The 26,502-nt window shown below is 35.5% G+C and overlaps 1 protein-coding gene across 3 annotated transcripts in view; it reads right to left on the reverse strand.

Annotated features, from left to right (window-relative positions):
• The window catches only part of RSF1 (remodeling and spacing factor 1), a 155,646-nt gene that overhangs the window by 30,050 nt on the left and 99,094 nt on the right, over positions 1–26,502 (reverse strand). For 2 of the 3 annotated variants that reach the window (XM_041729814.1, XM_041729816.1), the window contains 2 exons: positions 3,395–5,160; positions 1,471–1,677 (listed from right to left, as the gene is read on the reverse strand). In XM_041729814.1, the coding sequence (XP_041585748.1) occupies positions 1,471–1,677; positions 3,395–5,160 (1,973 nt within the window). The remainder of the gene's footprint in view (positions 1–1,470; positions 1,678–3,394; positions 5,161–26,502) is intronic. The other variant, XM_041729815.1, reaches the window with a different exon arrangement.

Raw genomic sequence — 26,502 nt, forward strand, 5'->3', positions numbered from 1 at the left:
AATTGAAGACAATCTAATCAGAAAGCTTTAATCCCTGTCAGCTAACGTTGAAAGCTAAAGGTCTGAGTGTGACATGCTGCAGGGCTGAAAGGAATGGTATTTAGTATTCCTCTCCTTCTTCTTCACCCTAAGCAAACAAAGAACACTAACAAGAAATATGTGATAGTATTTTCATTTTAAAACAAACAAAATAAGATGCCAAGAAGAGAGCACCAGATAAGTGGTGGAAGCAGGACCTGTATCCACATTGGTCTGGCTCCCTTGCTTTTCTATCACCCCACACTGCTTGCTTTCTTTCTTTCTTTCCTTCTTTCTTTCTTTCTTTCTTTCTTTCTTTCTTTCTTTCTTTCTTTTCTTTCTTTTCTTTCTTTTCTTTCTTTCTTTCTTTCTTTCTTTCTTTCTTTCTTTCTTTCTTTCTCTTTTTTTAAAAATATATTTTATTTATTTATTCATGAGAGACACAGAGAGAGAGAGAGGCAGAGGGGGAAGCAGGCTCCATGCAAGGAGCCTGACATGGGACTCGATCCCAGGTCTCCAGGATCACATCCTGAACTGAAGGCAGTGCTAAACCGCTGAGCCACTGGGGCTGCCCCCCACACTGCTTTCTAAGAAAGAGTCTTGGAGAATTATCTCACATGAATCTTCCAAACTTTATTGGATTTGGAAAAGTTTCTGCTACACAAATTCTAGCTACATGGAAGCATCTTTCTTTACTTTTCTTTCTACTTAGAAGTTGGAAATTGCCTCTAAAGTCACATCTACTCAAAACAGACCAGCTGCACAGAATTGGGCATTAACAAAAGTGTTTCTTAAATAGGCTCTTTAGAAAGCTCTTATGAATTGCAAAAATTATATAAACAGGTAAGGAACTGGATTTCCTGATTTAGGCTACCTTTGAAGAACTTACTTCCTAGGTAAGAAAGTACCATGTAAATCTGTCACTATTCTTCTCAAGATACCTGGTCTAGAACTTACCCTCTTTTTTTTTTTTTTTTTTTTTAGAATTCCCCATTTTCTAAAGTTTAAAGCCCTACTAGGTTATTACTTGACTTAAATGTTGTTACAGAAGGCAATAAGGTGTTTAGGCCTTACTTCTTTACAGTTGGCACTTCAGAAATATCATTATAAATTAAAGGGAAAGAAGAAACATTTAAAGGAAAAGAACAAAAAAAAAGAAAAAAAAATAAAGGAAAAGAACAAAATAGAAAAATTTGAATGAATTAATTGATCTATGAGAAGAAGTTAGGAGTATATCCTTAAGTAGAGGAAATGTCAGCATATAAACCCAGTAGAAAGCAGAATTGGGTTATTACTTGATAAACAGAAATAAAGATTATTTTATTTTGTACACAAAGCTGTGCCAGCATTAAAATATTTCAAATTATGCTCAAACCCAAAAGACTCAGATTGGTTTGGGTAACCACAGCATGCCAGTAAAATGAATGTGGTTCATTTAGATCAGGTACTTACTAGTTCAGGATGGTTTGGAAGGCCACATTTTTTGCATGGTTCATCATCATCTGCTAGGATGGCTTCTTCGCTTTCCTTTTCTTCCTCTTCCTCTGAAGCTGCAGATGATTTTTCACTGTCCGATGCTTCACTTTCATCATTGCTAGAATATTTCCATCTGCCACGTGTTCGAGAACCAGTCCATCGAACTTTGCCTTTGGGTTTTACCTTGTATAAAATTAAAAATTGGAATAATTTGGTATAATAAGAACATTAAATGAGAACAAACTTCTCATTATATGTCCATTTGCAGTCAAAATACAAGAAGAAAATGAAAATTACTGTATCTTTATCACAGATCTACCTACTATTAAATTTCAGTAATATTCCATTATTTATTCTACTTTCATTGGGGGGGGGTATAATTAACATCTTGTCTTATAAGCATTTTCCCTAGTCATAAAATATATTGTTAACATCACTATAAATGACCATATAAGATGCCATCACATAAAGATGCCATCACACAACTATATTTATCTTATCCCTTACTAAGTAGACATTTAGGCAGTTTCCCAGTTTTTCACTTTCATAAAAAATGGCTCCTTATAAATATAAACTTTTACAAACCTCTGTAGTTAGGATAAATTCCTTGAAGAGCATTCTGGGTCAAAGGCCATGCACATTTTAAAGGCTCTCTAATAGAGCACTGAATATATTCTCACATATTGCTATATAAAGTTTTAAATTCCCATATTAGAGATGAATTAAAAAATTTTCATGGGTCAGAACTGCATATAAAAATCCTGACAAATATAAAGAAGCATTATTCAGAGATTAGGTTTATAATGTTGTAAACTGCTTTTTATTGCCTTGTTTCAGTCTTTTAATTCATATTTCAGTTCATTCCTACAGTATAAGTCCCCATCAATGACCAAAATAATTCTAACAACAGAAGGGGAAAAATTTTTTTAAATAAAGAAATTAAAAATTCAGTATTTCAGGGAATAAAGGATCACTTACAATGAAGAACAATCTGATCATTTAAATAAATTAAAAATAAAAGTAGCACTTTTAATTTTAACAAACTCCTATAAGCTAGCTGTATACTTGTACAAGATTTTGCTTAAAATAAAAGTCATAGAAAAAAGAATTCTGGCTTCTAAGACTAATGATTAAAATAGGGGAAGAAGATGCTCTCATACACGGTAATGAGAGAATATACTAATGGGGCCTTTTGGGGAGGGCAATATGGCAATAGCTACCAAAAGTTAAAGTACACACATGCCCCTTGACCCAGCAATGCCAATTCTAGGAGTCTATTCTAAAGAAATACTCACTTATGTCCAAAAGGATCTTCAATGCAGCATTGCCTGTAATAGTGAAAAATTGGAAACAACCTAAATGTCAATCAATAAGGGAGTGGTTAAATAAGCTGAGGTACATCCACACTATGGAATACTATGTAGCCATCAATAACCAAAAGGTAGACTACATCTACTGACATAGAAAGAATTCAGACACACACTGATAAGTGAAAAATTCATAGAAAAATGAACACATTTATCTTTTAAGTGAACGGGTAAATATTTATGAACATAATATGAATTGGAAAAAGATGTGGAAAAAGAATTGGAAAGACATGCATCCAAAACTGTTAATAGTGTTTACGTGACATTTTGATTTTTCAATCCCACAGCTTGAGTATTATCTGCATAGTTTACAAAGAGAACATATTCCCTGTAATAGAGAAAAAGTTTAAAAGATGACAAGATTATATAGTCTGAAATTTAATGTCTGGGATACTAGTGAGAAAAGATATCTCAGCTATAAGAAGAAAGATATATATATATATATATAACTTCTCTTTAGCCAAAACCAAGAGCCACACTTAGGCCCAATTATTTCTAATAAAAATTAAAGCTCAGAACAGGAGAAATTTTACCTTGCTTACTTTAGAATTCGTATCCTTCTCCGTTTTTTTCATATTTTCTTTTTTGTCTGCTTTCTGCAAAGCTGCTGACTCTTCTTCTACCTCATCTTCTCCTTCCCCTCTTTTTTTATCAGCTTTCTGATCTCTGATCTCAGCCACTTTTGCTGTGGGTCTTGATATTCTTGGAGATCTCCTTAAAGTACGACCCACATTTGTTTTCTCTTCTTCCTTTTCTGTCTTCTCTTGCTTGGTTTCTTGTTCTAGAATTTGGGGAGGACAATCTGGCTTTTTCTTCCGACTGGATATCCTAATTGTTAATTTGATGCCCTCTTTCTGCCTTTCAGAGGTTATCTCTGTGTTTTCTGAGGCAGTGGTTTCTTCCTCAGGAACCAGCTTATATTTAAATTTGCTTTTTTGCACAGAACTCTTTGCTTCAGAAGGATCTTCTGTGCCAGAGGTCTGGGCATTGTCCAGATTATCCGTTTCTACCTTTGTGGATTCAGAATCCTTTTTTAGAATTTCTGGGTCTGTTTTTTCCAGGGGCTGACCTTCTGTGGAACTTGTGTTCTGACATTCTACCACCTCTTTTTCTGAGGCTAACTTCTCACAGTGGTCAGTCATGTTAGATGGTGCTGAACCTTCAGCTGCCTCTGGAGAGACTGGCTTTCCTGATTCTGGAGTATACTTTGGAGCCTCCTCTGGTATTGGACTCAATCTTTCCGTGTCCTTCTCAAGAAAAGTCTTTTTGGACTTCTCTAACTTTTCAAGACATTCTAGGACTGGTGGGCGCTTATCCTTTTTACTTTTGGAAGACTTCTCGTCAACTTTCAGGGTACAAGATTCAGTGGTAGATAAAGAGGTTTTCAAAGAGAGATCTTTTGCCATCTCAGAAGACTCAAGAGAGATTTCCATTTCCAGAGGACCAGTTTCCTCTAACTGCCTTTTTTGACTCTGGGGCTCTAAGACTGATATTGAACTATCTGCATCTTTCCCTACAGGGACCACTTCCTTCTCAAGATCGCCTATTTTCATATTCGTTATGACAGAATTTAAGGACTCTGCTCCATTTCCCTCTACGATGACACTTCTATCTTTAGATGGGCTACAGCTATCTTCCTTTGTATCACAAATCCTTGTCTCCATTTGTTCGGTCTTAAAATTTGAAGTTACCTTTTCATCACTAACTTCTCCATTTACCAGTTGTTTCCCTTCATGACCCAAAATAGTAATCGTAGAGATCCTTTTACAAGTCTCTTCCTCTTGTTTTATTTCATCTTTCAAAAACTCTTTTGTTGGAGTAACTGATTTACACAAAGGTCCTTTGATTGGACTGTCAAAATCATCACTCAGTTTAATTTCTCGTTTTTTTAGGGGTATCTTGGCCTGCTGGTCATTTTTAAGTTTTTCGGTTTCTTCAGTAGACTTCTCAGTGATTTCTTGAGAAGATCTAACATTGCCACCGAATTCCAGCCTCTCTGGCTCTAGCTTCTCCATGCTACCTTTGATATCTTTAGGATCTGCTCTAAATTCCTTTACTTCGACTTTAGTGGGTTTGACATTTTCCTTGAAGGAATCACTTTCTTCTTTGATAATCCTTTTTTCCTCACTTTCTGGTAAAGGTTTTTCTAGCTTGACTATGACTGGCAGTTTGACAAGTTCCTTTTCATCTTCTTTTTCTATTTTCACAGTAGCCTCTTCCAGAGCACTGGGTGTAGAATAGTTTTCTGAATCTACTGGCTGCTCTTCACTTTTCATCTTTTCATTTTCCTTCTGTTCCTCTACAAATCAGGAAAAAATTTACATAAATCTAAGCATTTAAGATTATAAAATACAAAAGGCTAAATATAATTGATATTCTCAATTGAAATTTCCCTCTTAAAAAAGGTGGCTTGTCAATGGACATTTGACCAAAAAAGAAACAAAAACCAAAAACCCAAACACTCCAAATCTGATGGTGAAGGAAATTACCAAACCTGAAGCACAACTTCTAAATATCAAAAATGGGTATTCAGAAAGATTCAGGTTTCTGCTTTATACTTTTAGCTTCAGTGTTCCTCAATGGAATGCAAATGTTTATACAGTTCAAATAATTTATTCAAGCTCAAGTGATGGCTCAAAAATGTGAACTAAAAATACTACATAAAACATTTCCAAAAGACCATATTTGTTTTAAAAACTGACAAATGTTCTTCCTTGCAAGTCACTGAGCACTTCATTTCATTGAGGTAGCACGAGCATGGGAAAGTGTTTGTTTTATGCTTTATACAGATTACTAAAAGTAACACAATTCTGCACAGAAAATGAAACATATGCCCACAAAAAGAATAAAAGGTCCATAATCTTAATACCCAGAGGCAGCCACTATTATTATTTTAGGTTACTTCTAGTCCTATATATTTTTAACAAAGTTGGGATCATGTTGCCCCATTTTTTTTCATTGAAACATTACCACTATCTTATGATATTTAATGCCTTTTAAGAAATCAGATTTAATTATATAGCAGTCCTCAATGTGGTTGTATTAAAATTTACTTTATCAAATTCATAGTAAAATTTCAGAAGTTAATGTTACCAACTATACACATTTATCATCAATTCTTCTTTTTACCTTAATTGGCTATGTATTTCCAACTTTTATAGAGTACTTAATAGTGCAAAAAGCAAATTTGGTCAATAGCATAATCTTTGTGATTTTTTTTGCATTAAAAAAATTATTTTAAGTAGGCTCCAGGCTCAGCATGGAGCCCAATGTGGGGCTGAAACTCACAACCCTGAGATCAAGACCTGAGCTGAGATCAAGAGTTGCATGTTTAACCAACTGAGCCACCCAGGTGCCCCAATAACATTACATTTGAATGGGATTACACAGATTGCACAAACAATATAAACCAGTGCTCAGAGAATCTAAGCAGAGTGTTTTCACAGAATTCATTAAGTACTAATTTTACCTATATTTCCCATCACTTCACTCTATCCCTACAATTGAAAAAAACAGCTCTAAATGGAATTTTACCAAAGTAGTAATTTTTACCAAAAAAATTGCACACATTAAACCAAATTGATAAACTAGAGTTATAATGTATTTCACAGGTATAAAATGGAATAAAAGAGAAGTGAGATGAATCAGGACATGTTTTTGAAAATAAGAACACAACATCTTTAAAAGAGTAAATATTTTAATTACAAACAACTAGTTCTTTTACTTAATTCATGTTGCAAACATACCATTCAAGAACCACTAAGAACCACTCAGAACCTGAAACAGGAGGTCAGTATTGCTCTTCACTCTTTACATTGTCAATAATTTCATATATGCATGCCTCTAAGGAAATTAAAGACATGACATTAATGATCTAATTTGTGTTTTCTCCTTCCCACTGAAAAAGTAGCCTTAGTAAATTCCTGATCATTGAGATCAATTAGCACATCAGGAAATCTAATTAAATGAATATCTTAACAATTAAAACACTGATTACCAAACAAACAAACAAAAACCACACTGATTACCATTTTAAAAAATAACTTCAACTTGTAAAAAGATCATTCAGTTATATATAAGCATTTTCCTGAAGTTTTCTTAAAAAGAAACTGTAAAAGAAATGCAAATGACTTGAAGAGATATAAAATCTGAAAAAACAAAACCTTTTTTTTTTTTTTTTAAGAAACAAAACTTAAGGTAAAACTTACTTCAAAACTCACATTGGAGCAGCAACACTGCTTGGCAAACGTGAGGTAATCCAAGAGAAGTATTATCTATCATAGGTTTTTATTTATTTTTAAAAGATTTTATGTATTTATTCATGAGACACACACACACACACACACACAGAGGCAGAGAAGCAGGCAGAGGGAGAAGCAGGCTCCATGCAGGGAGCCCGATGTGGGACTCGATCCCAGGTCTCCAGGATCAGGCCCTGGGCTGAAGGTGGCGCTAAACTGCTGAGCCAGCCGGGCTGCCCTACCATAGGTTTTTAAAGTGGATTCACTCACCTACTCAACAAATATTTACTGATTAACTATTATGTGCTTTCCCAATCATCCCAACCACAATCTCTATGGAATAAAACACTGACTATCCTATAAAAGTTAACTGTAAAGGACATTGCTAGGTATCTACCCAGTATAAACATACCTTTTATTGGGCTTCACTTTATTGTACTTTCCAGATACTGCATTCTGTTCAAATTGGAAGTTTGTGGCAATCTTGCATCAAGCAAGTCTATTGGCACCATTTTTCTAAAAGCATTTGCTCACTTCATGTCTCGGTCACATTTTGGTAATTCTCACAATATTTCAAACTTTTTCATTATACTACGTTTGTTACAGTGATTTGTTATCAGTGATCATTTGATGTTACTATTATAATTGCTTTGGGGCTCCACAAACCACACCCATTTAAGACGGTCAACTTAAAATTGTGTGTGTTCTGACTACTCCACCAACTGACCAACCCCCCCATCTCTCCTTCTCCTTGGGCCTTCCTATTCCCTGAGACACATCAATACTGAAATTAGGCCAGCTAATATTTTACAATGGCCATTAAGTATTTGAGGGAAAGGAAAAGTCACACATCCCTCAAGTTAAATCAAAAGTTAGAAATGATTAAGCTTAGTGAGTAAGGCATGTCAAAAGCCCAGACAGGTCAACAACAATGCATCTTATACCAAATAGCTGGCCAAATTGTGAATGCAAAGGAAAAGTCCTTGGAAGAAATTTTAAAAGTGCCACTCCAGGGATGCCTGGGTGGCTGAGCAGTTAACCGTCTGCCTTCTACCCAGGGCGTGATCCTGGAGTCCCAGGATTGAGTCCTGCATTGGGCTCCCTGCAGGGAGGCTGCTTCTCCCTCTGCCTATGTCTCTGCCTCTCTCTCTGTGTCTCTCATGAATAAATAAAATCTTTTTTTTTTAAAGTGCTACTCCAGTGATCACGATTAAAACAACAACAACAACAACAACAACAACAACAGAACCAAACAGCCTTTATTGCCAATATGCTGAAAGTTTTAATAGTCTAGACAGAAGATCAAACCAGCCACAATATTCCCTTAATGCAAAGGCTAATCCACAGCAAGGCCCTAACTTTTCTCAATTCCATAAAGGCTGAGAGAGGGTAAAGAAGGTACAGAAGAAAACCCTGGAGCTTGCAGAAGTTGATTTATCAGGTTTAAGAAGCCATGGAGACATAACATAAAAGTGCAAGCAAAACAGCAAGTGCTGAAGCAGAAGCTGTAGTTACCCAGAAGACATAGCCAAGAAAATTCATGAAGGTGGCTACACCAAACAACAGATTTTCCATGCAGATAAAATAAGGCTTCTAATGGAAGACAATGTAGGATTTTCATAGCTAGAAAGAAGTCAATGCAGGCTTCAAAGCTTCAAAGGACAGGCTAACTCTCCTGTTAGGGGCTAATACATGACTTGAAGTTGAAGCCAATGCTCATTTACCATTCTGAGAATCCTAGGGCCCTTAAGAATTATGCTAAATCTACTGTGTCGGTGCTCCATGAATGGAACAACAAAGTCTGGATGAGATCACATCTGTTTACAACATGGTTTCCTGAATATCTCAAGCCCACTATTGAGATAACTGCTCAGAAATAAAGATTCCTTTCAAAATATTACTGTTCACTGACAGTGAATTTGGTTACCCAGGAGCTCTGATGGAGAGGGACGAGATGGATGTTGTTTTCATGCCTGCTGATACAACATCCATTCTGTAGCTCATGTATCAAGGCATCATTTCCACTTTCAATTATTATTTAAGAAATACATTTAATAAGGTTATATATAGCTGCCAAAGATACTGATTCCTCTGGTAGATGTAAGCAAAGAAAAAAACTCTTCTCAAAAGGATTTACTATTTTAGACACCATGAAGGACATCGGTGACTCCTGGGAAAAAGTCAAAATATCAACATGAACAGGAGTGTGGAAGAAGTGGATTCCAGTTCTCAAGGATGAATTCATAGGGTTCAAGACCTCAGTAGAGGTAGTAACTGCAGATGTGATGGAAACAGCAAGATAACTAGCATGAGAAGTGGAGCCTGAAGATGTCATTGAACTGCCGCAATCTCATGATAAAACTTGAACAGATGAGGAGTGGCTTCTCATGGATAAGCAAAGTAAGTGGTTTCTTGAGATGGAATCTGCTTCTGGTGAAGATGCTGTGAAGATGGTTGAAATGACAAAAAGCATTCAAAATATTACATAAACTATATTGATAAAGCAGTGTCAGGGCTTGAGAGGATGGATTCCAATTTTGAAAGAAGTTCTACTGAGGGTATAATGCTATCAAATAACATAGCATGCTAGAGACAAATCACTGATGAAAGCCAAGAGTCAGTCAACTGATGTGGCAAACTTCACTGTTGTCTTATTTTAAGAAACTGCTACACCACCTCAGCCTTCAGCAACCACCATCTGGATCAATAAGCAGCCATTAACATCAAGGTAAGACCTTCCACCAGCACAAAGATAATGACTCACTGAGAGCTCAGATGATGGTTAGGATTTTTTTTTTTTTTAAGATTTTATTTAAATATTCATGAGAAACACAGGGGAGAGAGAGACAGAGGCAGAGGCAGAGGGAGAAGCAGGCTCCACACAGGGAGGCCGATGTGGGACTCGATCTTGTGGGATCAGGCCGTGAGCCAAAGGCAGATGCTCAACTGTTGAGCCACCCAGGCATCCCGATGGTTAGCATTTCTTAGCAATAAAGTATTTTTTAATTAAGAAATGTGCATTGTTTTTGTAGACATAACACTATTGCACACTTAACAGACTACAGGATAGTGTAAATATTACTTTTATGTGTACTTGGAAACCAAAAAATTCCTTTGATTCTTTTTACAGCAATAGTTGCTTTACCGAAGTGGTCTGAAACTAAACCTGCAATATATCCAAAGTATGCTTTTATCTGTTTTTTTCTTCTAACAGAACCCTGTTTTTGTTCAGTAAAGTACTTGCCTCTTTAGATACCTTATTTTTTTTTTAAAGATTTTATTTATTTATTCATGATAGTCACAGAGAGAGAGAGAGAGAGAGAGAGAGAGAGAGGCAGAGACAGGCAGAGGGAGAAGCAGGCTCCATGCACCGGGAGCCCGATGTGGGATTCGATCCCGGGTCTCCAGGATCGCGCCCCGGGCCAAAGGCAGGTGCCAAACCGCTGCGCCACCCAGGGATCCCCTCTTTAGATACCTTATAACTAGGAGTCATATGATTCAGTTCTGACCAAGGAGATGCAAGAGGAAGTGTCCTGGTTGAGACTTACAGGGTTCACTGACCTACGCCTTTTGCTTTTCCTACTTTCTATCCACAGTCTACACATAATACCTGGAGAGGGAGCAATCAAAGCCACATGGTAAGGATAGCAGACTAGGAAGGATAGTTGATGGCTTCATGGAGCTGCTTAACCAGATGTGGATTACTGACTATTTGACGTTTTATTCCAAGGGAAAAAACCCAATTCTGTTTGAACATGTAGCCAAATGCAATCATGTCTAAATCATTTTCCTTTCACTTTTGTGTTCTATATCTTTCCTTTTCCAATCTAACCAAAATTCATCCATATCCACTTAATACCTATTGGGCTTGTCATCCCTTGGATGATAAAGGGGTAACTAATCCCTGATGAGGCTTAATTTATTTATAATCTTCCTCTTCTAAGCCAAGACTTAATTTTAAAAAGTATAGTGGTTTCAGAGTCTGTTCAACTCTTACATACCTAAGGTAAATTAACACAAACACTTTAAAAAGCAAGTTGGAAATATCCACTCTAAAGCTTGAAGAAATATACTCTGTAATAGATTAATTCTGCTTATAGAAAATATATTAAACATGAGTATTTATTATAAGGACTGCTATAAAACTGCAAAGTTAGAAATAATCTAAATATCTTTAAAATAAAAAAAAAATAAAAAAAAAAAACAAAAAAGAAACAAACAAACAAAAATATCTTTAAAATAGGAGAATGAATAACCAGTATATAGCAAATAATAGAAAAGAAACAAATTTACATGGATCAATTATAGATGAATTTCATAAACAAAATGATGAATGAAAATAGCAAGCTGCAAAAGGGCAGGTAGTATGATAGCATCTGCAAAGCTATAAAATGCACAAAATGATGCTATGTATTGATATGGCTACATACACATGTAGCAAAATCATAAACATATGAGTAAGAATAATTCACAGGACTGTGGCCATGCCTGGAAGAGGAGGATAAAGGAATGGAATGAAAAATGAGGGAAAATAACTATTTCTACAACGTTTTTAATCAAAAGCAAATTTTAGCAATATCTAAGTGTTTTATACTATGTTGTTTATTTGAACTATTTCATTAAAAATTAAGAAATGAGGGGACACCTGGGTGGCTCTGTGGTTGAGCATCTGCCTTTGGCTCAGGTCATGATCCCACGGTCCTGGGATCAAGTCCCGCATTGGGATCCCCACAGGGAGCCTGCTTCTCCCTCTACCTATGTCTCTGCCCCTCTCTCTGTATCTCTCATGAAAAACTAAACCTTGAAAAAAAAATTAAGAAATGAGTTCGATAAATCTTAATGCTCTAGTGCCACTTCCACATTGGCTAGTTATGATATCTTAGGAAAATTATCTTTCTACATTTCTTTAGACTCTGAACTCTAAAAGTGAAATAAAAAAATATCTATAGTTGAAGAACCACTGTGAGGGGTGCCTGGGTGGCTCAGTCAGTTAAGTGTCCAACTCTTGGTTTCTGCTCAGGTCACAATTTCGGGGTCATGGGACTGAGCCCTAAGTAAACTCCAAACTTGGCAGAGAGGCTGCTTGAGGATTCTCTCCCTCTCTCTCTCCCCCTCCTGCATCGTGTGCTTTTCTACCACCCCCAGTAAATAAATAAATAAATCTTAAAACAAAACAAAACAAACTGCTGTGAAGGCTTGTTTCTTTTTAATGCAACCTGTGAAGCACTTTGTCAGTCAGGAGCAATACTAGTCAGGAGCTATTATTATGGTTATTCATTATTTGGCCCCTTCTTACTATAAATTTTAGCCACATTAAAAAATGTAGTGTTTCCCAAAGATGCCACCATTGCTTAGAAAGCCATTTCTACTTCTTACCCCTCCATTACTCTCTTTCCCAATTTGTAAAACAATTAAAATATCAATAACCACTAGGATTGTTAATGACTACAGAAGGATGGCATACGCTAATCATTCAAGGATAGTATTATCATTATTACTGTTACTTTATTGGCAAAATCTTACACCTGTCAAGCCCAGTCAAAATATCACTCCCATTTTATATAGCTTTATCTGAGTTTTCCCCCTACTTTCCCCTACTAAGAATTAACCACTCCCCCCTCCTGTGTACTGCTTTACATAGGGTTTTATAATAGCACTTATTACCCCTAATTACAATTATTTACTTACAAATCTCTTTTACTAGTCTAATGAACTATGCCACTGTGAAGAGTTGTGGCTTATTACCTGTGGTACAACACTGAAACATCCTCTGGTTATACTGAATAAATTGAAATGGTAATAAATTCTAGACTCATAGTGATAAATTACATCAATACATTTTAAGATGTAGTTTTTACTAATACAGCATCTTCCTATGTAGTATGTATATTATAAAACTTTGATTTAATATTCTTCTAAGTTTATCTGACTAACTTACAGAGATTTGGGCAAGGACATGACATATTTAATAGCTGTTAAGGTATATTGCACTGAAGGATTAATAAATACACTTATGTAAGAGACTATTTAAAATATAAGAAAAACATTAAAGGCCCTAAGCAAAAATGGGTTATTTTTTTTTTTTTTAAAACAAGTTTTATTTTTTTTTTTTATTTTATTTATTTATGATAGTCACAGAGAGAGAGAGAGGCAGAGACACAGGCAGAGGGAGAAGCAGGCTCCATGCACCGGGAGCCCGACGCGGGATTCGATCCCGGGTCTCCAGGATCGCGCCCTGGGCCAAAGGCAGGCGCCAAACCGCTGCGCCACCCAGGGATCCCGCAAAAATGGGTTATTACAGATGGGTTATTCAAAGAAGATAAAATGTACAACTTCTACTAGCAATCAAAGAAATTGAAACTCAAAAAAATACAATTTTTGATCAAACCAACCAGTAAAGTTTGTTTAGTGAGAACATTCAAAACATTTTTTAAAAAAAATATTTTATTTATTTATCCATAAGAAATACACACACACACAGAGGTAGAGACATGGGAAGAGAGAGAAGCAGGCTCCATGTAGGAAGCCTGATGTGGGACTTGATCCCAGGACTCAGGGTCACGCCCTGGGCCAAAGCCAGGTGCTCAACCACTGAGCCACCCAGGCATCCCAACATTCAAAACTTCTAAGGGTATGGTGAAAGGAACATGGTTCATACACTCATAGTATTGTAGTATAAGCTGATACAACCACTCAATAATCAGTATTTGTTAGGTGCTAACTTTATATGTGGAACTTTCTTCTTTAAGGAATTTTTAAAGACATAGGAAAATCCTAATAGAAGAAGTAAAAAGATACAGAATTCCATTTATCACATTATCTCAATTCTAATAAATAAATAAACAACCATGCCTAAAGTAAAGATTGGAAAGAAAGAAATCACAATATTAACAGTGGTTTTCCCTCTTGGCCACAATAGGTATTTTTTGCTTTTACCCAAGTTTTCTAGTGCAAACATCTATTATCTTTACAGTGACATAAATTATAAGTAAGCAATCCAATTATAAAAAACCCTGGTTTGCCCAGGACTGAGAGGTTTTCTAGGACATGGGTCTTGCCATGCTTAAACAGACAATCTAGACAAATGAGGACAGTTGATCACAGTATTCCCACTCATGCTGACTTGTCATTAAAATTAAATATGTACGCTGCTGTTTGTACAATGGTACTGCTAAATTTCTTTGAAACTATCTCTTATTCTGTTTATCAACCAAAGTAAAATGTGTTGACCATTTTGCAAGACAGCCAATTAGGCCTTAAGAAGCATTAAATGATAGCAGAGCAATGCAAATTTAATCTGAACCACAGAAGCATCCCTTCAGATTTAGCATTCAAGAATTTCGGTTACTTTACATTTACCTTTTTAATATATTTTCAAAATTAATTGGCAGTAAACAAGGCACAATCCACCTACCATGAGCAGAGATCTATATCAGCTACTGGGGATAAAGGAATAAGATTGGTATTACAATAAATTCATGGTCACCAGCTCTCCCTGAGACACTGACGCTACCCAGTAACCTTCCTCTTTTTCTCTAGCAGTAACTATTTTAATGTTCTTCACTATCCTCAAACCTGTAATCTCTCTGCTATGTCCACATCTTCAAATGATTCTGTCCTCCATTTCAAAATAAAAAAAGAAGCCATGAGGCAGAAGTTCCTTCTTATCACCAGACCTATAAACCTACTCCTGTTAAAACAGAGATGTAAAAGCTAAGGCCAATCTTTCTACCTATGTTTTGGATCTCATCTCCTCCAGTCTACTCAGGAAGGGTTTTATTTTATTTTTTTATTTTATTTTATTTTTTTTTTAGGAAGGGTTTTAAATAATGTCATCATCTCACTTGTTTTAATGGGACCTCAGTGGCTGTCTTATGCCAAGTAGATGAAAGAAGACCAAGGAGAAAAACAAGAATAGTTTGGGGATTATTTCAAGAGAATTCATGGTAAAAGATTTTCAAGGTCATCTCATTTTATTCAGACTAAAAACCATTCTCGATAAACCACAAGGCCCTAGATAACCTCTACACATCTCTCCCCCACCTCCCATAGCCTGACCTCCCTGACCTCATTTCCTCCTGTATTACAAGACCCCTCACTCATTCTGCTTCAGCTGTATTACTCACCTTGCTATAAAACAGGAGCCAGCAAATTTATTCTGTAAAGGGTCAGATAGTAAATATTTTAGTCTGTATAGCAACTACTCAACTCTACCTTTGTAGTATGATAGCAACTATGGACAATAAGATACTAAAAGAAACAATACATTCTAATTAACAAAAGCATAGCCGGTCTTGTGGCACCCGGGTGGCTCAGTTGGTTGAACATCTGTCTTCGGTTCAGGTTATAATCCTAGGGTCCTGAGATCAAGCCCCACGTCAGGCTCCATGTTCTCCCTCCTCCTCTGCCCCTCCTCCTCACTTGTGCTCTTTCTCATTCTTTCTCTCTCTCAAATGAATACATAAAATCTTATAAAAAGATACAAAACAAAGAACATTAGGCCATATTTAGCCTATAATCCCTATTCTGCCAATCTTTGCCCTAGTATATTAAGTAGGCATGCTCCCCACTCAAGGTCTTGCATTTGTTTTTGTCTACTTAAAAAAAAAAGCTTTTCCTTGGGTCTGAATGGCTTGCTCTCCCCCAACTCTTTAGTTTTTACTTGTCACATTTTCAGTAAGTCCTTTTCTAACCCCAATCTAAAGTTATACCCTCCCTCATCCCCCAAATTATTTTTCCTCCATAGCTCCTTATCATCTAATGTGTTATGTATTTATTAATCATGTTTATTGTCTAGCTCCCCGTACTATGTAAGTGTCATAAGGGCTAGAAGTCAATTGATTTTCTTTACAGGCTTATTCCCAATACTAAGCATAATGCATGTAATACAGCATGTACTCAATAAATATCTGTTGATTGAAATGAATGAATGAAAAATTACAGGTAATATCAACTGTGTCTAGGAGAGGAATATATTTTTGCAACTGAGTATTTTGCTTGGCAAAGAAACTTTTCACCATTTTAAAGATGCTGACAGATTTTATATTTTTCCAAAAGGGGCTCAAAATATTGCATTATCATTTGATATTATCACTATCATGTACCTAATGGACAAATAATAGGAGCTGCCTACACTAAAACATCAATACTAACAATTTACTACATGTTAAAGGGATATGAATTGGTGCCAATTCTTTTATTACTTATTATAAAATTACATGGTGGGGGCACCTGAGTGGCTCAGTGGTTGAGTCTGGTTTCAGCTCAGGTTATTATCCCGGGGTCCTGGGATCGAGTCTCACATCAGGGATCCCTGGGTGGCGCAGTGGTTTAGCGCCTGTCTTTGGCCCAGGGCGCGATCCTGGAGACCCGGGATCGAATCCCATGTCGGGCTCCCGGTGCATGGAGCCTGCTTCTCCCTCTGCCTGTGTCTCTGCCTCTCTCTCTCTCTGTAACTATCATAAATTAAAAAAAAAAAAAAAAAAAGAGTCTCACATCAGGCTCCCTGCATGGAGCCTGCTTCTCCCTCTGCCTATGTCTCTACCTCTCTCCCTGTGTCTCTCATGAATAAATAAATAAAATCTTTATAAAAAAATTACATGATAGATATCGGAATTTTTTATGATTTAAGTATAAAAACCAATTAAGTCACACAAAACAAATAACAGATCAATAAATTATTAGAAGGCAAGTAGGTGGTGCACCTCAGTGGCTCAGTTGGTTGGGTGTCTGCCTTTGGCTTAGGTCATAATCTCAGGGTCTTGAGATTGAGGCCCTTGTCAGGCTTCCTGCTCAGAGGGGAGTCTGGTTCTCCCTTTGCCCTTCCCCTCAACTGGTTTTCTCTCTCTCTCTCTCTCTCTCTCTCTCTTAAATAAATAAATAAATAAATAAATAAATAAATAAATAAATAAATAAAATCTTTATTTAAAAAAAGGCAAGTAGGAAACAGAACCTTGCCAGCTATTCTATAAACCCTACACATGCCTCTTCCCAAGAATACTCTCTCCATACCAAGAATTACCATTAACCTGACTTTTATGTTAATCACATTCTTATTTTAGTTTTACCTGTGTATCATTTTTTTCTATCCCTTTAATCTCCTGTTGTCCTCTCCATCCTTTACTTTTCTTGCAATCTACCTGTTCAAGTCACTGAATCATTTGTCCTTTAATTTCTGGATCTTGCTGACTGCACTCTCAGGCTCCTATGTCCTTTTTGTCCCTCAAATCATCACTTTAATCTATAGACTTCATCAGATTCAAGTTCAATTTTTGTGACAAAACTACTTCAGTGATGGTGCATTCTTTATCAAAAGGCATTAATGTCTGATTATTTCTCTCTTTTTGTGATGTTAACAGATATTAATGCTCACTATCTAAAGCCTTTATCAGGAACTGCAAAACGGTATTTCCATTCTATCATTCCTTCATCAGGGACTTGTTGGAATAAATTCTATAAACTTTACAAATTCACTATTTTGTTACACAGTGGTACAGTTCATACATAAAAAGAAGGATAAATATTTGATTCTTTTCATTTATTTAACAATTTTAAAATAATGATTTGGTCGCCACTGGAATTTTCTGAAGGTAATCCATTTTTCTTTTAGTATCATAAGGAGATCTTGGATCTAAGACATATTCAATTACGAACTCTTTAAGTTAGTTCTTGAGTCTTTTATTTTTTTAAAGAGTCAACACGAGGCTTGAACTCATGACCCTAAAATCAAGACCTGACCTGAGATCAAGAGTCAGATGCAAAAAAAAAAGAGTCAGATGCTTAACCAACTGAACCAACCCAGGTGCCCTGGGTCTTGAGTTTTTTTGACATGATTTGATAACATTCACACTATCTGGAATGACAAAATATTTCTTGGCTCTTTCCCATTATGCCTCTGAATTAGTGGGAAACTGGTTTTTACAAACACAATCTAAGAGTTAAGGCTGATCACTACTACGGGGTTGACCACTGTTTCTGTCTTTTCAGTGGACAGAACTAGAAAATACATGCATATATTTTTTAATAAAAATAACTCATAAATTCATAATGCTATTTCAGTATTTTCTTAATCTCTTCTATCTTACACCTTGTTTCTCCCCTCCCCCTGCCACTGAGAACTTTGGTTTTAAAGGACAATACAGATGATATAATTAAAATATTAGTTATTTTTTTTCCTCATGTTTATGCAAAACACTCTCAGAAAAACAGTATCAACATCATCAAAGTGACTTAATAAAAAATTAAGTGTTTGTGTGTACTTTTCCCATTCTTTCTCCATCTACTGTCTTTATTACATATAGTTCCATTTTCAAAACACATAGCCATTAAAGACTACACATTATTTCTCATATCTGACATTTAGATTTACTTACATGTAACTACAAATTTAATGCTCACCTAATAGTCTTTTTAAAATCTTATTTTGCAAGTTTTAGACATACAGACATGTTACAAAAATAGTTCAAGTATACCTTCACTGTTTTTCCTAACGTTAACAACTTATATACTCAAAAAATCAGGAAATTAACACTAGTAAAATACTATTAATATAACAGATTTTATTTAAATTTTGCCAGTTTTCCCCCGATGTCCTTTCCATTTAAGAATCCAGGTCTCATTTTGTTCTTGTGTTTGTCTTTGTCTCCTCCAATCCGTGACTGTTGTTCATTCTTCCCTTGTTTCTTCTGACTCTGACACAGTTACTTTGTAGAAATCTCTTAGTTTCAGCTTTTAAATGTTTTCTCAAGATTACAGACTGTATATTTCTTACAAAAATCCAACAAAAGAGATGCTTGTGGATTACATCAGAAAATCAGGATGTCAATGCCTTGATCATTTAGTTAAGGTGCTATTGGCTGGTTATTACACTGTGAAGTCATGATTTTTCTCTTTGTAACAGGTAACTATCTTTGGGAGCTACTTTGAAATTATGCTAATATTGTTTCTCCGTAAACTGTAACCCACTTTTAGTATCTGTCAGAGATCTTGTCTGCAACAATGATTTACTTTAGTGTTGCCTTAATGGTGATTCTGTATTTCCCTCATTCCTTTACATAATTAACCAATATTTGTCTGCAGGGAAAGCTGTCCCTTCACCTCTATTTACTTATTTATGTAAGTATATACTTATGTAAGTAGAATTCATGGACATTTATTTAAATCCATGGTTTAAAAATCTATCATTATATAAATTTGTAGCTAAAACAGTTTCTGCTTTTATTTTTATTTATTTATTTTTAGTTTCTGCTTTTTTTAAAAAAAGATTTTTTATTTATTCACTTGAGAGAGAGAGAGAGCACAAGTAGGGGAGACGCAGAGGGACAGGGAGAAGCAGATTCCCCACTGAGCAGGGAGCCCAATGTGGGGGCTTGATCTCAGAACCTGAGATCATGACCCGAGCCAAAAGCAGACGCTTAACCATCTGAGCCATCCAGGTGCCCCAGTTTCTGCTTCTTGCTGGCACCTGTGTACTACTGATATGCTCAAATTCTTTTTTGAGCACATCCTCAGTTTCCGGCATTCTATGATGCCCCAGGCTCATCTTGTATTCTCCCAGAACCAATCTAAGGAGCGCTAGTTCCTTTTATTGGAGAATGGTATTTTGAAATAATCTAGAGACTAAGTGTGCACATTGCTATTGGGGTATCATTGTTCTTAGATTCCTCTCATAAATGAGGTAGGAAACATATATATGAATATTAAGCCAAAAAAATGAACACATTTACATGTATTTTGATAGCACCCACCACTGATACTATGTTATTCATTTAGCTATCTGAAGTTCATTCACTTGAAGACTTCTAAAACAGACCTTAGATTTTGGTTAGTTTATCTGCAGTCTCTATTTGAAAGCCAGTTTGGCTGGACATAAAATCCCTGGGTCATATTTTTGTTGCCTTACATACATTAGGGAATTTTCTTCTATCATAAAAGCACTACTTTCAAATAGAGTGATCGCAGTCCAATTCTCTTTCTGCTGTAAGTCATGTGGTCTTTTTGTCTGGATAACTGAAGCTTTTCTTCTTTAAATCCCTTAAAATCCTTTAAATTTTACTGAAGTACGTCTTGAAGTTGGTTGTTCTGGGTTGATTTTCCAAGGTATATAATAATGTCTTTTCAGTATGCAGTCTGACAACTTTGTTGAAGGAGGTTTTATTAAGCATATATTTTAGTATTTTTGTCTATTCCTTTGCTTTTTTTTTTTTTTGTGGACCCTTGTTGGATTTTCTTTCCCATCTTCAAATCCTTATCTCCTTCTATCAAATCTTTATCTCTCTTTTCATTTATTTTTGATAAAAAAAAATACAGCTTTCCATTTGCTATTTTGTATAAGCACTAATTCTTGAGTTTGTTCACTCTGACATTTCTTCTCTATTTGTGAAAACTCTTGACTCTTCTCAGGTCCACCTATGAAGTTAGAATTTCCACAGTTTGTGGTAATGTCTTTAGGATAAGTTTTCATTCTCTACGGTGATATTTTTCTGCTTCTCACTTTCTTTTGTTCTTATAATCCTATGGGATCTATTTTGATGCTTTTTAGTTGCCTTTTTAATATCAAATAGATAGTTTTTCTAATTTCATAGCTCTAGAGCTCCCCATCTGTTATTTTTGTGAGATATTCAAATTTAAGTGATTTACTTAATGAGATGAATGAACTTTATTCCTCTTTCATACTTTTATTTGAAGCTTCTTTTTTGCATGCCTATATTGTCCCTGTCCTACTTAATTTGGATCCTATTCTTAGCAGTTTGGACAAAGCTCAGTGTGGAATTTATTCTGGAAGGGAGGTTTGGCTGCAGAAGTTTGAGAATTCCTAAGACTCACAGTACCCGAGAGCTCCTTTACAACCTTAGTTTCAGCTATTGTCTATAGTTTTTCGTTTCTACCATTAATATGTTCCTTTAATGAAGGAATTTATAGACTTAAAAACCATACTGCTACTTTCCAAAAATTGTGACTGATAACCTCAATTTTTTCGCTAATTCAAATCACAAAAACTTAATCAGAACGTTAATCTATCATGAGACTTCAACATTTAATCTAATCATGAGATTTCTTTTGCTTTTCTCCTTCCTTCCCTCTCCAATAAGCACAAATCGTTCACATAAGAAGTAACATGGTCCCCCCCCCCCCAAAAAAAAAAAGAAGTAACATGGTCTGTCCTATTGTTCCTGGCATAAAAATAAAAGAAATGCAAACTTCAGTGTAATTTGTCCTTTTTGCTGACTATTCAAGGCAGGCTTAACATAAAGAAAGAATGATGGTGACGATAAAAACAGTACATTTTCTTTTATTTTCATAAAGGAAACTATGTAAGATATCTTAACAAGGTGACAATAACATCTGTATTTTATCTGCTCTCTCTATACTTTTCTGTAGTGAAACAATATTTAATGTAGTAGGGCAGCCTGAGTGGTTTAGCGCCGCCTTCGGCCCAGGGCGTGATCCTGGAGACCTGGGATCAAGTCCCACATTGGGCTCCCTGCATGGGGCCTGCTTCTCCCTCTGCCTGTGTCTCTGCCTCTCTTTCTCTCTCTTTCTGTGTCTCTCATGAATAAATAAATAAAATCTTTAAAAATATATTTAATGTGGTAATATAAAAATGGATTATTTTCTGCCCTGTACAAGGACATTTTAAAATCCATCCATAAGTTTCTAAATTAAACATCCATATCATATCAAATCATTTCTTTGAAGCTGTTAACAATGAGTATACACCCCTTCTAAGAAGGGGTTACAAACTGGCCCACAGGAACCAGGCAAGAAAACATAAATGAATAGAAAGGGCTAACAGGTAAGAAAAACAAAAGTTTGAAATATAAGTAAATTCTGTTTTTACTGAACACAATATAAATATGTATAATGCTGGTGATTATGTTTTAAAATTTAAAAACCCACTAAAGTTTTATTATTTCATTTCTTAATTCATTTTCCTTTGATCTGGAATCAGAAACTGGATCATTTTTTCCAGGAGCAGGGGCTAGTCATTATGACAGTGTTGGATCTAGTACTTACTTAGCACTGTTACATGTAATACAGAATTTAGCTTTGAGTCATTTAATAGAGAGTTTACTAATATATATTTCATGCCAATAGCTGCTGATGAGCGCAAAGTATTAGCAAACACTGACAGAATTTTGTATACATGGAATCTACTCTCAGGATTTTCATATAATTTTTATTATAATTGAACACTATCATTATTTAGTTTTTAGTACTATAATATTGATATATATTATACTGATAGAGTAGAATAAAGAGCTACAGGATAAACCCAAATTTACTAGTATCTAATACTTTAGATACTTCCGTTTAGGCAAACTGAACAATATCAATTTTTCTCCTTAAATCTGAAGTCAGAGAACCTATTTCAGAATTCAAGCCATCATATCCATTTCTGGATACTAACTACAGTATTAAGAAAGTGGGCCAGATAATTTCATATCTACATTTCCTATTGAATCAAGTTCATGAAAAATGAGTGAATCAACTAATAAGATTACAATACTAATAAGTATTACAATCAACTAATGAGATTACAATACTCAGTGTTTCAATTGTATTGCTCACCTGAGCCTTTGAGAAAATATGTTAAGATATAGATTTTTAAAAAATCCAAATGGTATTAAAAAATCACAAGCCCCCTTCCCTCAAAAGGCTTCCTAGCAACAGATCATGGCTTAAGCCATCTATGGGCCACAGGCTAAGAACAGGTTTTCTCCTCTTCCTGAGAACCTGACTATTGGTTAAGCTCTGCTCTCTTGGTAAAAAGAACTGAAATGTCAGCCAGATCATCACTAGACAACAGTGCATATGTTATTGATAACCTCTAATTGATAAAATGCAGGTAGGCAGAAAAATATATAAATACATAATGGGGACTCCATACTTGGGCCTCTCCTAAGTACAGCAAGGACCACAGAATATATGCCTATACACCTAAGACATACTGGCTTCTATGAAACATCAGGCTTTTAAGACAAAATGGTTCCTACATCTACTCAACGTGAGTCCCATGTACTTAGCTCCTGAAGTTGTCACCTAGGAGAAGATAGTTCCTGGATGGCCATATAAACTGCTACACAGACTGCGGCAAAGCCTACATCTGTAGGCCAGCTCCTACTCCTGCTGACAAGCTCTGTCTTACAACCATTTTAGTAGACTGATGCCAAGTATGATCTGTAGTAGTCTTGTGAGTCTGAATGCTTAGCTGAACCGAAGACCACTCCTGGTGGGCACTGCAGATCATTAAGTCTCATAGCACAGAAAAATACTGTATTATGTAGTTCATTCATTAGGCAAAAAATTGATTCACCTATGAGTCAGGCTTTAAGAGTTTATCCAGTTCAAAAGGTTAATTACCATGACTGTGACAGATTTCACTTTTAACTTTTTTATACAAAGAAACACAAAGATAATGACTTCCGTTTTTTTTGTCTTTAAAAATGATATGTCTTTACAAAATGTCATAATCTCAAATTTAAGCTTTGAGTCAGGTATTATGATCATAAGAGCCAAAGGATGATCATATCTAAGTAACTTTTTCTAAATATGACCTGTCTACATTTTTTAAAGATTTTATTTTTAAGTAATTGCTACACCAAAATGGGGCTTGAAGCCACAGCCCCCAGATCAAATATCATATGCTCCAACAACTAAGCCAGCCCAGTGCCTCTACATTTTATTTAAGAATTTCCTTTCAATATACAAAAAAGCTATCTCTTAAAGTTGGGTTCATTAAATAGGAACCATATCCAAATTAGCTCTCATCATTTAAAAAGATTAATCGATACTACAAATTAGTCACTATAGGTAATATTATCTGTGCTTTCATGAGCTAGAATAGAAAATATAACAAATGACTTGACTTCTTGTCCCATTTGCTCCTAGTAATCTATTCACAATGAGCAAGAGTATTTGCAATTACACTTATGTATATAAATGCTCAGTCTAGTTGGACACATTTTTTAATGGATCCCAAATTCAACATTAAAAAAAAAAAGGTTTTGATGCACAAGTACTATTTTTTCTTAAAAATCTATAGCTGGGACAACTGGGTGGCTCAGCGGTTAATGCGTCTGCCTTTCAGCTCAGGGCATGATCCTGGAGTACTGGGATTGAGTCCCACATCAGGCTCCCTGCATGGAGCCTGCTTCTCCCTTAGCCTGTGTCAAGTACGTACGTACGCCTCTTTCTCTTTGTGTGTCTCTCATGAATGAATAAATAAAATCTTAAAAAAAAAATCTGTAACTGCTCATCAACCACTGAATAATATACGGAATTGCTGAATCACTATATTATACACCTGAAACTAATATAACATTGTATGTTTAAGTACACTGGAATTAAAAATATATATAAATGCTAATCTTAGCATTAAGAAACAAATCTCAAAATTTCAGTTCTCCCCTTGTCCCTCCTAATTTTTCTGCCAGGTATCTCTTCCATTACTCATATTACTATGGGACTGGTTCATAATATTACATGTATGGACTGAATTATGTCCCCCCTAATTTCCTGTCAAAGCCTCAATCCCCATTGTGACTGTATTTGGAGATAGGGTTCTTAGTAAAGTAATTATTGTTAAATGATATCAAAAAGGTGGGGCCCTAATCCAATAGGGCTAATGCCCTTTTAAGAAAAGGAAAAACAACAGAACACTCTCATCATACACACAAACAGAAGAGGCCATGTGGGACAAAGAGAAGGCAGCTAATTCTAAGCCAGGAAGGAAGGCTTCACCAGAAACTGAGCCTGTTGGCATTCCAACCTGGGACTTCTAGCCTCTAAAACTGCGAGAAAATAAATTTCCATTGTTTAAGCCACCAAGCCTGATATATTTTGTTATGGCAGACAGAGCAAACTAAGATCTACATTAAGTTATATTATTTTGCCATGGTGAATTTAAGTTTTATATCAGATATTGTGTTAGTAATGGCTACAAGAGAATCATCTGTAGTTTACCTATTTTAACTGTAGATATATTCTTCACTGCCTCTCTCATTTTTTCTCTTGTTTTTTCAATATTTGAAAGACCCATGAATATAATAATTTTTTTACTTTATATCGTAAGAAAAACAAAATTTAAGTACTAAGCTAAGCAACTGAGACTGAAAGCCCAATATCTGGGGACGTGAGAGAGGATTAACATAAACTGGAGAATGCAGATTCTAAGGATAGTCAAACCTTCCTCAGTTACAGCCCATTGTTGATAGTCAAAAATAATGCTTCATTGTTACCAGCTCTTCTAATTTCCAATTTTAAAGGTTAACAGTAAATTCAAAGTAAACAAAACCCACACATGTGTGAAAACATGTTTCCACAAAAATCTGTACATGAATGTTCACAGTGGCATTATTCGTAACAGCCAAAAAGTGGAAACAACTCATATATCCATCAACTAATGAATGAATTAACAAAATGTGTTATATCTATCCAAGGAAATATTATTCAGTCATAATAAGGAATGAAGTGCTGTATTAAGGAATGAAGTGCTGTATGAAACATGTTACAACAAGGGTAAACCTTGAAGGTAAAAGTGAAAAAAAGAAACCTTCCAAGTGAAAGAAGCCAGACACAAAAGGCCCTGTATTATATGATTCCATTTATACGAAATGTTTAAGACAGGCACACTCAGAGATAGAAAGTAGATCAGTGGATTCCATGGATTAGGTACAGGTAAAAGCAGCAAATGACTGCTTAATTGTTACAGGATTTCTTTATGGGGTGATGGAAATGTTCTATCAATAGATGGTAGTGATGGCTGCACAACATTATGAATATATTAAAAACCACTGAATTGTACACCTTAAAATGCTGACTTTCATCTATAATTAAAAACAAAACAAAACAAAAAAACGAAACAAAAAACAAAGCAGCACTGTACAAACCAAAATAAACATATTTTCAGGCCAAATCAGTTTAAAACTGCCAATCTATAATTTCTATTCCTTATTAAAAATTCTCAAGTGATATTCTTTACCCATTCTACATGTAGGCAGAAGTATATGATGCAAAAGCAACAAAAGGAAAGTCTTTTTCCAATTAGGAGAAAAAAAACTAAAAAAAACTAAAGGTTAGGATTTCCCCAACTTTATTTTTCCCCATACAAGGTCTTTTTTTTAGTTTCCTAGTCTTTTCTAAATTAGAATATACAATATCTAACATGGAGTGAAAATATTTATTAAACTTCTAGGTAGTATACCACCTGACAAGATGACAAGATATCCTGGGTCTTAAACAGAGAAGGGCTTAAGTTATACCTAACACTGGCTTTGAAATCTATCATCTATCACAGTCTGAGAATAAGAAGTCAACAAATATTTGAGAGCTTCAAGCTTGGTAGTATGACTGACCCTAATATAAGTGAGGAAAAAAGTAGTACTAATTAAGTGCTAGCG

The sequence above is a fragment of the Vulpes lagopus genome, chromosome 15, assembly GCF_018345385.1.
Source record: "Vulpes lagopus strain Blue_001 chromosome 15, ASM1834538v1, whole genome shotgun sequence".
NCBI lineage: Eukaryota > Metazoa > Chordata > Mammalia > Carnivora > Canidae > Vulpes > Vulpes lagopus.